The following is a 13,389-nucleotide window of genomic DNA, read 5'->3' on the forward strand; positions in this document are numbered from 1 at the left end:
ATTTCAAAGGTCCCATTGGGGGCAATGCGACTTTTATCGATCACATAAGGCTCAGACAAGAAACCCAGTGATTTTTCGGTCCTCTTCAGGTTTCCATGCACAAAAAATACACAGGCCTAGAAGCGAAATCCATAACTTCTCGGAAGGACCTTTCTTGTGTATTGTAGCAATGATGGGCATCTTCATTCCTTGAAATCAGAGCCTTTTTTCTCATTTCTCCAACAGAAAATGATATTGGGTGTACAGTGTACTTTATTTGTTTTTTGTTCTTGTTTCTTTATGCTCTGTTGAGAAAATATGAAATAAGTATACTCGACTTTTGTTGTTTATGTTCTGCTACATGAATGTTGATAGGTAATTGTTTTGGGAGTTGTGGCAAGATTTATTTGGATAATGGAACTTGAAGTTGAGAATGGTTTAAGGAGAAATTGTTTTGTTTGAGAAATTTTACTCGAGGGAAGAAAATCAAAGCTTGCAGACAAGATTTCAGGACTGGTTTTGTTTGAGATCAGCTGGGTAGCAGAGGCAGCAAAAGAATATTAAATTTTGACTTTCGATGAGGGAGGACTTCGAGTTTCAATTCCATGAGATAAAGAAAAGCAAATTCAGGTCTCCTGGATTCCAATTACCCCTGTAAGACTCGTTCCTACAGAGAAGGGAACTAGGTAAAATGATTAAATGGGTTAGAGGCAATGGGTGATCCACTCGAGCTCCTCCAAGGGACTCCATCAAATGATGCAGCTAAATGTCATGATTTTGTGCTTTCTGTAGATCAGAACAAAGCACTTAACAATTGGAAAGCGGCTTTGGCTGGGAATACCAGAGGCTTTACTAACATGGCTGGCACTCAAAACAGGCTTACATAGCTTTGCAGGTTGGAATGTGACAAAGATTCTTTTTCCCCATCGAGAATTCCAATATTGGACAAGGATCATCCAACTCTACTAGCTTGTTGCTTGTGAAACCAAGACTTCGGCTCCATGGTTAACTTAAAATGATGATTCGTCTATTTTAAGAAGGGTCAATTTGGTCAAAAAAATTGCTCTATGTCCCGCTCACTGTTTTTGCAATATGTTTTAAATCCTATGTTTTGTAAATTCATCCAACTTTATTATTATTATTTTTTTTGTAAAAAAGGTCCTTCCGAGAAGTTATTATCAAAAATAGTTTCACTGAAAAGTCCATTTTCTCATGTGACCTTTTTTGGGCTTTCCAAGTTTTTCACCAAATATGGCTTCATCGCTTTCCATGTGGAGGTTACCTTGTAACCCTAGAAGCGTCTGCAAGGAAGCCCTCCCAAATTGGCACTATATAGCGGCATTCAGGTAAGGTGATGTACCCTCAAGAGTCAAGATTGGCCAAGATTTTTAGGGCTATTATATTTGTGTAAGGTCTAATGTTATCACAGTGAAAATATATGCAAAAGGTTGGTTAGTTAAAATGTTTTTCTTTTTTGGGGGGGTGGGGGAGTGATGCAAGGGGCTGTGCATTGGGAACATCTCACCATGAATTTAACATAGGAGATATTCTCAATGCACGGCTGGATGCTATGTGTGCAGAGCCACTGAGTTTTTGCTTGCAGGAGATGCAAGCTCAAATATGAGTCACAAATGTTATAACAAAAGAAAAGGCAGCCCAATGCACGAAGCTCCCACCATTGTGGGGTCTGGGAAGGAATAGATGTACAGGGAGGCTGTTTCCATGATTTGAACCCTGGTCACCCAAGTCACAATAGAGCAACCCAACCATTGTGTCAAGGCCCACCCTCACAAATGTAATAACAAAGAAAGCAAAATTTTCTGTAGTGATCAAAGTTAGGTGGACATAGAAACATCCAATTCATGTAACTCACAAAATGTGAAATTGAACTGACCTACTTGTGTGCTTCTAGAGTACAGGAAAATCCCATGAATTGTGGCAAGTAGAGGACCATGTATGCAGGACGAAGAACAAGATGCATCACTCAGAAGTCCGAAGAACAAAAACAGAAGCTATCACTCTGAACCATCTGGGAAGGATTTCAGTGCATCTTGATTGCCATTAACATAGTAATCCACAATTGCCTTCATCCTTGGAAACTTATCTGGGTGATAATTCACATGAATGATTACTGGCTTTAACTTGCTCAGTTTAGCATCTTTCCTCACGGTCTTAAAGAGGACTTTGCTGTTCATAAAGAGATAAAAATCCATCGTTCTCCTAGAAGCATGAAGCCCATCGTAACCAGGATGTGAAGGGAAAAACAGCTCCTCATTGAAGACGGCCTGGTCCCATGCATTCGGCTGCCGAGAAAGCCGATCAGCAACACGATCTAAAAGCTCAATTGAAGGAATTGTGGGTCTTATATAAAAGAAACCAGAGTTGTAAACCCATATTCGCATGGTATGTGCATATCGAGCCCAACCCATGGCAGGTTCATCAAAGACATCATTATATCCATAAGCAGTCATGTTATTGTGGCCATCAGTCATAGACTCCACATCTGAATCCCGATAAAGATGATCAAATGGGTTCTGCAAATATATGATATCAACATCCGAAAGAAGAACACTGTAACCTAGCTGCAAGAACTCTCTCAAGATCCGGAACTTCAAGCCTGAGACAGCATGGTTACCTCCTGTCCTCGCAATGGAATCAATACCTTCATCGGGGTCTCTCTTGTACACAGGGACAACATTTGAATTGCAAAAATTTTCAATCTCATCATCCAAAGCAACCACCAAATAATTGGGTATGCCCACTTTCTTGATGCTAGTGAACCAGAGCTCCAGCATCCCCTTCACATTTGAATTTGCAAGTGCAACTATAAGCTCTTTCCGAACAGCTACTTTCTCAAGCATTTTTGCTAACCTGGGGTTCACAGAGTTGCCAGGAACAACGGTTGGATTGGTTCTTAAGCCTTTAACAGTGCCAAAAGGCCCAGCTTTATGTTGTTCTCCCAAAACAAGAAATTGCTTCTGAGCCTGATCCTTCCCCTGTTCAGCCAGCCGAAGCTTTTCAGTTAGCTCCCTGACCTGCTTCTTCAATTCCACATTCTTTTCTGACACTGATACAAGCTCCGACTTCAACATGTTAATCCGTTCAGGTGATTCGCATGGGGATGAGCCAACCTAACAACAAGGGGCAAATGATCATAGAAACCATGGTTTGGCAAAACTGCCTACAAAATCCAATTTCACATCACAAAAACAGCAGGAAACATGAATGCCAAGCGGCATAAAAAACAATTTAAACTTAATTGTTAGAATTTCTCATAGGTAGTAGTAGCAATTTTCTTTCTAAATTTCACATGCCACATGTTATAAGAGCTAATTTCTACGCAATTCTCAGTTTCAAGTCCCAATGAATCAACACTAAGGTTTGTGTTCAAAAACCGAAGTCTAGCGTTTTTCCATTTTTCAGCAGGAGTGGCAGAGGAATTCCAAAATTTAGGATCTAAACCATCCAAACAAACGAGAATATACTCCCAACGTACATCAATTCATAGGGAGATTCTTCTAGACAGAGATATATAGATACGAATCATCAACAACTAATGTATCAAGTATGTGCTTTGTGTTCAAGATGAATCAACAACTCTAATCAAAACGCAAAGTCAAAAAATAAAAATTAAAAATTAAAAAAAAAAGAGCAGGAATTGAACTCAACGAAACCAACAAATTCTCAGAGTTTACGATCGAACAATGTTGCACAGGAAAATAAATCTTAAGCATTGAAACATCATCAGAAAAACATAGAAAGAGAATAAACATGAATGAATCAAGAAGTTCGTCTGTAGGGTAGAAAAAATGGTACCTGGAGACTGGTCCTTGGAAGTCGACGACCTTGAGCTGGCGGATCGGAGCCGAAGAATCCATGAGGAAACAAGAAGGCGAAGGCGCAACCAAGAAGAATTCCGACCGCAATGGCAAAGACGATTCTCGATCCACGAAGGGACTGTCCGTTGTTTCTCATCAACGGCCCGTCTCTACGCCCCAACATGCTTTCGTAATTGTGGTTCCAGAGAGAAGAGAAGAAGCACAAGAAGAAACTCTCTTCCTTTTTTATATCATACGCAGAGAAAACTAAAAAGGGAAAAACAAAAGTCAACTGCAATTTCGAAACCCTAGAAAATGTTTGGAGACTCGAGAGACACCCCACCCACCCCCTCCCTCTATTTGTCTCTCTCTCCCCCTATAGATGAGAACTGTGAGAAGTCGTCGCTGTGGCCTGTGGGGAGAGAAGATTACAGCTTACAGAGGAAGGAAGCACACGTCAAGAAAAAGCAGAGATGTGAATCCAATTGAGTAAAGTGCGTACTGGAGCAGGCACTGCAACCGTCAGATGAGAATGTAGGAAGTCATGGACGGGTATGATTTCTTTCACAAAGCACGTGAATTGAGAGTGTGATCAGAGAGTTGAAGAAGTGGAGTGGGCCCCTGGGCCTTGGCCTTTTTCTTTTATATTATATATATATATATAAATCCTTGCTATTAGCATGGGGAACCGAAAATCACAGCTCTCGTCTGTTGATATTGATCTGCTCTGCTCCTCCTTGTTGTAGAGAAAGCATGTTTTGTCCACGAAAGAGAATCGCTTTTAGTTTTAATAGAGAGCAGTGATGATCCATCCATCCAATAGCATTTTAAATGAGGGCATTCGGTAATAATATTCAATAAAGAATGAGCTGGGCTGAGTTTCAATCTCAGTTCTCAAAGAAGGCCTCCATTACAAATTCAGAGAGAGAGAGAGAGTTTACTCACTGAATCATTTGTTCTTTTCGCTAAGCCAAATCCGAGCACAAGCTATTTATAATTATTATGGTGAGCTATGCGTGGTAAGTAGAGTGGACAGATTACTATATACAAATAAACAAACATCTACTCTGGTCTCTGGTCGAAAGTCAAATGTGAAGATGGCTAATAAAGCTTAAAGCTTTTCCTTTTGTTTTATTTATTAGAGTTCTGTCCAAGTGGACTACTTGGCTTTTATTCAGTCTTCCATCTTCCTGTGTTTAGTTGGTTTTCCAATTAGCTGTACTGGACAGCCATTACATTAGACGGCATTTTCCTGAACCTGTTCAATGCCATGAAACCCGAATCTACACCCAACTTACTCCATCAGAAGAAAAGAGTTAAGACTTAGGATCACTTGCCAAAGGTTTCAACACCCTACCAACATGATAGAGATGTTTAGTGTGAGATCATGTTAGAACGTATTATGCTGGGAGGGAAGTGCATTTAGAAAATTAGACCGACCGGATTTTAACCACCACCTCCTACTAGTTTGTAAGCCAAATGGAATGGAAGTATGGAACTTGCCAATGATAAAGCAACCGTATATTGTTAATCTTAATTCCAAATCCAAGCATCTTGCGGTTTTGCTTTCAGGAGATCCGGGCTCCATTTTAAAATTTTAACCAATCACCACTCACTACCTATATTTTAATAAATTAATGAAGTATGACCGCTACTCAAAAAAGAGGATATATTTTCCCAATCCCAAAGAAGCTACTCCTGAGTCGGGATCCCAAAAAAGGGACGAGAACATGCCCTCCCGCTGCCGTTGATGCCTCCTGCCACAATGGCACCCAACAGACTAAGGGGAGGAGAAGGTTATGCCACAGAGCCGAGAACACCAGGCACCAGGCCCACCCAACCTTCGGCTTGTAACAAAACCTCAATGATTCTACCGAAGACCCGTTCAATTAACAACTATAGAGTTTTTTTTTCAGTCCTATAGAATATAGATTATTCAGTTGGGATTGTTTTTGGCCTTTTTCGTTTTATCTATACAAGACCACGAACAGGGTAATCATACTAAGCAATGGTACATCCTGGTATGATCATATAAATAGCCCATGACAGTGTCTACTGATTGTCCTTTGAGCTGAAATATTGTTAGATGAAACATTTGCAAATTGCAATGGAGAGTTGGGGAGTATTGCGATTAGCCCAACAATAAGAGGAACTACTGGTTCAATTTTTGCCTGGTAAGTAATAACCTTAAATTTGGATTTTCCTTTAAAGGAGAGACTTTACAATTAAAAAAAAAAAAATGAGTGAATCACAGAGGACCTTACAACTGAACCTGTACAACCACATGAAAGCAAGACAACCTAAACTTTACATAACAAGCAATGATTGACAAATTAGAGAACACAACATAATATCTTATATGAGCCCAGGGAACCTTCACATCCACATATTAATGTATCAAAGTGGCTTCTTGAACCCAGGTAGGAAGGAAACTATGTCACCTGTCAATAAAAAGGGGCATCAGTCATCATGATCTGAATGTGGACCTTCGATTTGTCTTCTGGGGCCTACATCCATGCCGTCACTTTCTGGCCTCATGGTATCAACGTCCGTCCTCATCTTGTTCACTGATACAAACAACATCAATTGTAAGCCACCCACGTAGTTTTTGGTCCCAAAACCCAGCAGCTATCAGTCTACAATGATCCATACCTACTGCAAGGAACTTCATCAGCAATGTTCTCGCAAACTCGATTTCTGCATGGTGTGTGATAACGAATTTGACCTACAAGTTCAACAACCTATCAGGCATCTTTGAGTTTGCAATTGGACGGCTTTATGCATGACCCACATCTACTTAGATTAGGATTCTGGTCAAAACTGTGAGCTAATATCCATCAATTCTCAGTTTAGATCTATTTGCACAGACACCATTATTGGAGTGCAAAATGGAAATTGTGAAAATCCTCAGGCATAAGCCATGGAAAGCAACTATATGCTATTCAATTTGCCACATAAAGTATATCTTCTAGGTAAATTATTCGGCAATGGAAACTAAACACCCTTTCCAGCATTAAATGACACAGGACCAGAGTAGAAAACAAAGGTATGAAAAGGTTACAGTTAAATTCTACCAGCAAGTTCTCTCCGGAGCCCATTGGATGTGGAGCCTTCCCCTGGTATATATTTCAGTAATCCACAGTGGACAATTACATTTGCTTATTTGTTAGGCACCTTTACACATATCTGAGTCACAGGTTATGACAAGCACCACCCTAGGACCTTGCCCATTTTAGTGTTGGTACAAATGTACAAAATGGTTTTAAAACAGGCACAAAACAGATGGTATCATCAACTGAAGAACAAAGCATCTCCCAAGTGCAAATCTAGGTGTGGAAAGTTACCAAGAATACTACAATACTAGAATAGTGCAAGTTACCAAGAATACTAGAATAGAGCAAGTTTCATATCAATCACAATGTTATCCCATCAGCACCCTCTCTGATGAGTCTATTTTCCCTTATTTGCTCTATATATGCCCATAAATCAGTAATATGGGCACTTATACTTAAAAATACAGCAATTTATGAGATCGGGAGAACAATCTCCTTTTTGAAGAAAACCAGTTTCGGTCGCTCGAGTTCCAGGAAACAAGTCTGCAGAGGGGATAAGGAAGAAGAAAAAAGAAAATGGATTTGGGTGGTGACCAAATACGAGAACGGAAGAAAGATTAAGATCCTAGGAGGCAAGGAAGACAAAAGGATGGTGATAAGCTCAACAGCAGGAGATTTGCAGAGAACTGACATAGAAGAGAAGATTGTGGATGCAGAGAGAAATAAAGAAGCAGAAGCCCAGAAAATCGAAAAAGATAGTTCCAACAGGCTGAAAGAAGGGGATTCCAACTCTAACTCGAAGACAGAAAGCAATAAGGAAGAAACCTCTCGAGAATATAGTAGAGGCAACCAAGTTTTAAGCTCTTCAGAGAATATAGTAGAGGCAACAGAAGGAAGGAAAGAAAGAATATTTGTGCGATCTGATCCAAGCAACCTGGTGTCTTCGCACAGACTTGAGGAGGTGAGTCAGTCTGGCTCGTCGAGCATTCTGGCACTGGAAACTCCAAACAACGGGGAAGGAGAAGAAGGAAAAAGAATAGAAGAGATAGGAGAGAAAATAACAGAAAAGGGAAGACTTCAAGAGGAGGGAGGGGTGGAGTACGAAGCAGGGTTTACAATAGAAAAAGAAGGCCTATAGGCACACTACTCAAAGTTCAGAAGAAAAGAAACAAGGGGAAGAAGGAGAAGGTTCAGAGATTGGGGATAGGAACAGAGACAGATAGAGCAGAACAGACACAAAAAGAGCAAGAAAGTCAAGGAAATAGTTCAAAATGGGAAAGTAAATATTAATAAACTGGAAAGGGAGGTGGAGGTTGGAAAGTCTCTAGGCCTAGTTTTTTGGGGAGGGGAAGGTTTTGCAAAAATAGCATTTGAGAAGTTTGAAAAGAAGAAAAGAGAAGAGAAAAAGAAGATGGAAGAATACTTAGAAAAAGTAAAGGGATGGGACGAGGAAGGAAGAGAAGAGGAGGAGCTGGATGAGATTGAGTGAATTGGGGGGAGGGGGAAGACAGGGAATGGGGGAGGAAAATGAGGATTCTTAGTTGAACGGTAAGGAGTATGAAGAATGGAAGGAGGAGGAAGTTGGTGAAGAACATGTTTCAAAGTATCAAACCAGAGGTGGTTCTTCTCCAAGAAATTATTTCTTGTAATTTCTGTTTTCAAGTTGGTTTGTCAACTAGACAAACAGCATTTTGAGATATACTGCTTTTTCAGTTTAACGAAATTTCCGTTTATCCTTCAAAAAAGATACTGGATACATCATGCTGAATGTGTGGAGAGGTAGAGGAAATGTCTCACCACTTATTCCTCCATTATGGTTTCTGGCTTTGTGAACATACTTTTTAAATCATTAAGGCCTTATTCTTTTTCCAGGAACATTTTTTTGATAAATATTTTACCTATGTTCTTTTGTCAGAAAATTTACCTGGGTAAGTGAGACAATTTCCCTTACCCATATTCTTTTGCATCAACCACTTTCTCAATTCTCAGGTAAGTTGGTTGTTTTTCCTCTTTTACCACTTTTACCCTTGGGCCAAAATCAACAGTTTTGAGTTTTGTGGGTTGGCAGGGACATTTTACTCCCACAACAATTTGGGTAGCTGTTTCCCTCCATGGAAAAGTGATTTATCCACCTGGGAGAAGGGAAACACTTACCCAGGGAAGTGGCCCAAAATTTTACCAGAGGGCCCTACAGTTCTTCTGGGGAAGTTGATCAACACCCCCCTCCCTCCTCGTTCCCGGCAAAAGAATGAGGCTGAAGAATTCAGGGAAACAAACTTTTCAAATCACAACTTTTTTTATAGATAGTACAGTTAACATCTTGTGTTTTTAATTACCTTTCAGATTTCCTTGAGTCTTATATATAGTCTCTTGTGTGCATAGGCTATTGTATCTACAACTACACTTTTTCATTTAAGTATTTACACCTTTTTTTATTGGTATAAAATGCATTGTACTTTACCATTTCCAAAAAGGTGCAAATCTTATTGCCAATTCATTTGAAAAAGAAAAAGATGATTAAAAATCTTACAATTTCACCATATGCAAGGTCCACCATATGGTCAACTCTAGCTTGATGCCTCAAGAGGAATGGACGTAGATGGTTCATATACAAATGTCTTGCCCCCTGATGAACAACATGAAGCAATTTTGAAATGAAGCTAGATACCAAAAACAGAAAAAAGAAAAAGAAAGAAACCCTGCTCACTGCAAGCAATATTAGTAGCATTGTAGAGCTTAGTGTAAACCATCTTAATCCTGTTTCACCATTCCACTTTATCAAGAACCATATTATTCTATAAAGAATATTTTCATATTTCTAATTAGCCACTTTTTCTATCATGCTTATGCTATTGGGCTTGGAAATTTTCAGCATATTGGCATTTCGTTCTCTCTCTCTCTCTCTACACTAAAAGGGAAATGCTTGGGACAACCTAAACATGAAACTTCTCAGTACAGTGGACCTTGTTCTGACAGCCTGCCAAAAGGAATTCTCAATCAAGAATAAAAGTTGACCACTTAAGCAAAATCCCATCCTTTATATATATATATATATTTTATGAGTAAAGAGATAAGATTCATTAATAGAGAATTAATGCAATTACAGGCTTCCCATGGAGAGGCACGAACTGCGTCCTCTCCTAACAGCAGGAAGAAAGACAAAAGAAAACAGATACCAGAAAACAGGAAACAGGAAACAGGAAACAGATTCAATCTACAATTGAGCCCAATATAAACTTTCCCTGTTTACCCCTTGCTTTGCAAGGCCATCAGCCATAGAGTTTGCAGATCTCCCCACCCATTGTATTCTCACTGTCAAGCTCCTTGTCAGGCAGTTGAATTTTTTAATTTCATTCTTAAAACACCACACTAGTCCAGGTTTTGTAGCCATCCCACTACCACCTTGGAGTTCCCTTCTATTATCAGATGATCCACACCTATCTGCATAGCTAGCTGTACTCCTTGGATAGCAGCTGCAAGTTCCGCCCTAATGGAGTTTCCAGCTCCTATGGGCCCCGAGCAGATAAGGACCACATTCCCAGCCTCATTCCTCACTACCCCTGACAGACCTGGATTACCAAGACTACTTTCATCGAAGTTCAGCTTCAAAAAATTCTCAGGAGGGGGTTCCCAAGTCAGACTCACTTTAGTCTCTCTAGATGAACAATTAGCCACCGCTAACCAATTCCTCCAAATATCACTAAATGAGAAATGATGAAATAAGTCCAGTGATTTTAGCCATAAGATCACCCTATTTAGAACACAGTCCTTCATCTCTTCTAAGTTTCTCTCCTTCTCTTGGAAAGTCCTAGTATTCCTTTCTTCCCACACGGACCAAAGCAGCGCTGCTCTTGCACACCTCCACATAATTCTTCCTCTTCTGTGCTGCCAAGGGAGGAAAGCAAGATCAAAAATCAAGCTTGCATCCGCTGGCCTAACCAACCTGCACCCAAACAATGAGAAGAACCACTCCCATAACTCTGCAGTAAATGAACAGGAAATTAGTAGTTGGTTACAGTCCTCACCATATGACTTGCAAAGGATACACCAAGAAGGTGAAAGACAAAGATAAGGTCTTCTCTTTTGTAGAATGTCTAAGGTGTTTATTTTCCCATAATGCACTTCCCGACAAAAAGAATAACCTTAGGGGGAACAGGCCTACACCAGATTTCCTTAAAAGGGAAAGGCCGAGTGGGGTTAGATTGAGTAATGGATTTAAAGAAAGAAGCGCAACAGAAGGATCCATTTGGCTTGGGTGTCCAGATCTGTTTGTCAGGTTCAGAAGGGTCCAAACACACTGTATCAAGTAGGCTTAGCAGATTTGTTAGGGACACAATTTCCTCTTCCTTTAGGCCTCTACGAAACCCAAAATCCCAACTCGGTTTTTGTACCTTGAGACAGAGAACAAAGAAGGGAAGAGGTCCTTCAATGGAGCCTCACCGACCCAGGTATCCTCCCAAAAAAGAACAGAGTTACCATTACAAACATCATACCTGACAAAATTGAGAAACTGAGGAAGGATGCCATGAATAGCTTTCCAAGGAGTTGCCAAGGTTGCCTGCCGTGATACTCTAGCATCCCACCCATTATCAGAGAGACCATGAATACTACCCACCACCTCATGCCAGAGCCTCTCTCTCTCCACTGGCCACCTCCACAGCCACTTCCCCAACAATGCTTTATTCTTTTTAATCAAATTCCCTAACCCCAATCCCCCCTCCTCTTTTTTTTTTTTGATAATTGAAATTATTTTATTAATCAGCAATAGACAATAGTACAAAGTCCCCAAGGAAAGGCACGAGTTGCAACCTCTCCGGGCTAGTTAAGTACAGATTTCCAAATTAATAACAACTTACAAAGAATCACAAAAAAGATCTTCCCTAGAAACCCCCTGTTTGGCTAAAGCATCAGCCAAAGAATTAGCAGACCTACTAACCCATTTTACCTCAACTCTCATATTGTTGGTTAACCACGTTACTTTTTTTATGAGATCTTTGTAGCCCCAAATGGTGGTATCCAAGTTTAGGAGCCACCTTGTTACCACCTGAGAGTCCCCTTCAACTAGGAGATGCTTCACCCCAAGCTGGTTGGCGATCTGAATTCCTTGTACTGCAGCAAGGATTTCTGCCCTTGTGGAATCCCCCACTCCCACCGGTCCTGAGAATAGGGAAATTATGTTGCTGTCCTTATTTCTCAGGATACCCCCTATACCTGAAGGCCCGGGGTTGCCTTGGCTGCTTCCATCAAAGTTCAGTTTGATGACACCTTCCAAAGGCGGAACCCATTCTGACATAATTCTATCCTTCTTTGTTGAAGTGTTAGCTATTACTAGCCAATTCCTCCACAAGTCATCAAAGGAGAAGTCATCAAAGATATCCATAGTTTTCAGCCAATGGATTGCTCTTGTTAGGATACAATCCTTCATTTCATCTAACCCTCTTTCCTTCTCTAAGAAAATTCTTGCATTCCTTTCCTCCCAAAGAGTCCACAGAGTGGCTGCCCTGACACATTTCCACATGACCTTACCGCTTCTAGTGTGCCAAACAAAGACAGATGGGTTGAATAACAAGCTTAAATCAGAAGGCATAGACCACCTACCTCCAAATAAACAAAGGCTCCACCTCCATATAGCTGTAGCAAAGGAACAGGAGATCAGCAAATGGAAACAGTCCACATTCTCGGCCTTGCACAAGGAACACCAATTTGGGGAAAGACAAAGAGAAGGTCTCTTTTTCTATAAGTTTTCCAAAGTATTGATTTTCCCATAGAAGACTTCCCAGTAGAATACAGCAATTTTTGGGGGAATGGGTCGCACCCAGACTTCTTTGACAGGGAATCCTTGGGAAATGGGGTTAGAACTGAGGGATTTTAGAAAAGAAGAGCAAGTAAAAGTACCTTTTGGAAGAGAAGACCAAACCCTTTGATCAGAAGAAGTGGGGTCCAAGCAAACGGATTCTAGTAAATGAATTAGCTCAATAACACAACTCGACTCACCATCCCTTAACCCTCTACGAAACCCAAAGTCCTAGTTTAAAGATAAGGGGTTTAACGGGCTCAAGAGAAAAGTTGCAATTGGCTCATGTTTGTGAAGGGAAAGGGAATAGAACGAGGGGAAACAATCTTTGAGGGGTTGAGTACCCACCCAAATATCCTCCCAGAACAAAATAGCATTACCAGAACAAGCATCATACCTAATGAATATGAGGAAGCAAGGGAGAATACAATGTATAGCCTTCCAAGGTGTAGCAAGGGTAGCTCGGCGAGATATCCCAGAATCCCAACCATTTCCTACACAACCATGAATGCTTGCCACCACCTCATGCCATAATCTCTCTCTCTCTCGGGGCCATCTCCATAGCCACTTTCCTAGAAGGGCTACATTCTTTAGCATTATGTTCCCTATCCCTAAACCCCCTTCTTCCTTTGGTTTGTTAACTATCTCCCATTTGATCAAGTGATCCTTTTTCACCTCTCCTGATTCCCATAGAAAGTCCCTCATTCTCTTCTCCAGTTTCTTAGCCTCCCTTGGAGGAATCTTG

The 13,389-nt window shown here is 40.6% G+C and overlaps 2 protein-coding genes across 3 annotated transcripts in view; both read right to left on the reverse strand.

Annotated features, from left to right (window-relative positions):
• Positions 1-1,775: 1,775 nt before the first annotated feature.
• LOC104588180 (arabinosyltransferase RRA3-like) lies at positions 1,776-4,526 on the reverse strand. The gene is made up of 2 exons (XM_010246018.3): positions 3,796-4,526; positions 1,776-3,110 (listed from the first exon to the last, which is right to left on the reverse strand). Exons 1-2 carry the CDS (start codon positions 3,979-3,981, stop codon positions 1,995-1,997), a joined length of 1,302 nt encoding a protein of 433 aa, XP_010244320.1. The 5' UTR covers positions 3,982-4,526; the 3' UTR covers positions 1,776-1,994.
• A 1,435-nt stretch (positions 4,527-5,961) lies between these two features.
• LOC104588178 (HVA22-like protein k) overlaps positions 5,962-13,389 on the reverse strand; it is a 44,825-nt gene continuing 37,397 nt past the window's right edge. For both annotated transcript variants that reach the window (XM_010246017.3, XM_010246016.3), the window contains 3 exons: positions 9,381-9,476; positions 6,450-6,522; positions 5,962-6,364 (listed from right to left, as the gene is read on the reverse strand). In XM_010246017.3, coding sequence (XP_010244319.1) covers positions 6,258-6,364; positions 6,450-6,522; positions 9,381-9,476 — 276 coding nt within the window. In that variant the 3' untranslated portion in view covers positions 5,962-6,257. The remainder of the gene's footprint in view (positions 6,365-6,449; positions 6,523-9,380; positions 9,477-13,389) is intronic.

Source organism: Nelumbo nucifera, chromosome 1 (genome assembly GCF_055504915.1).
Source record: "Nelumbo nucifera cultivar China Antique chromosome 1, China Antique-T2T, whole genome shotgun sequence".
In the NCBI taxonomy this organism is placed as follows: domain Eukaryota; kingdom Viridiplantae; phylum Streptophyta; class Magnoliopsida; order Proteales; family Nelumbonaceae; genus Nelumbo; species Nelumbo nucifera.

Excerpts from the sequence above, each read along its gene's own strand:
- LOC104588180 (XM_010246018.3), bottom strand. The coding sequence starts at position 3,981 with ATGTTGGGGCGTAGAGACGGGCCGTTGATGAGAAACAACGGACAGTCC. Across the intron at positions 3,111-3,795 it reads TTCCAAGGACCAGTCTCCAG|GTTGGCTCATCCCCATGCGA; the intron begins GTACCATTTTTT and ends CCTTGTTGTTAG.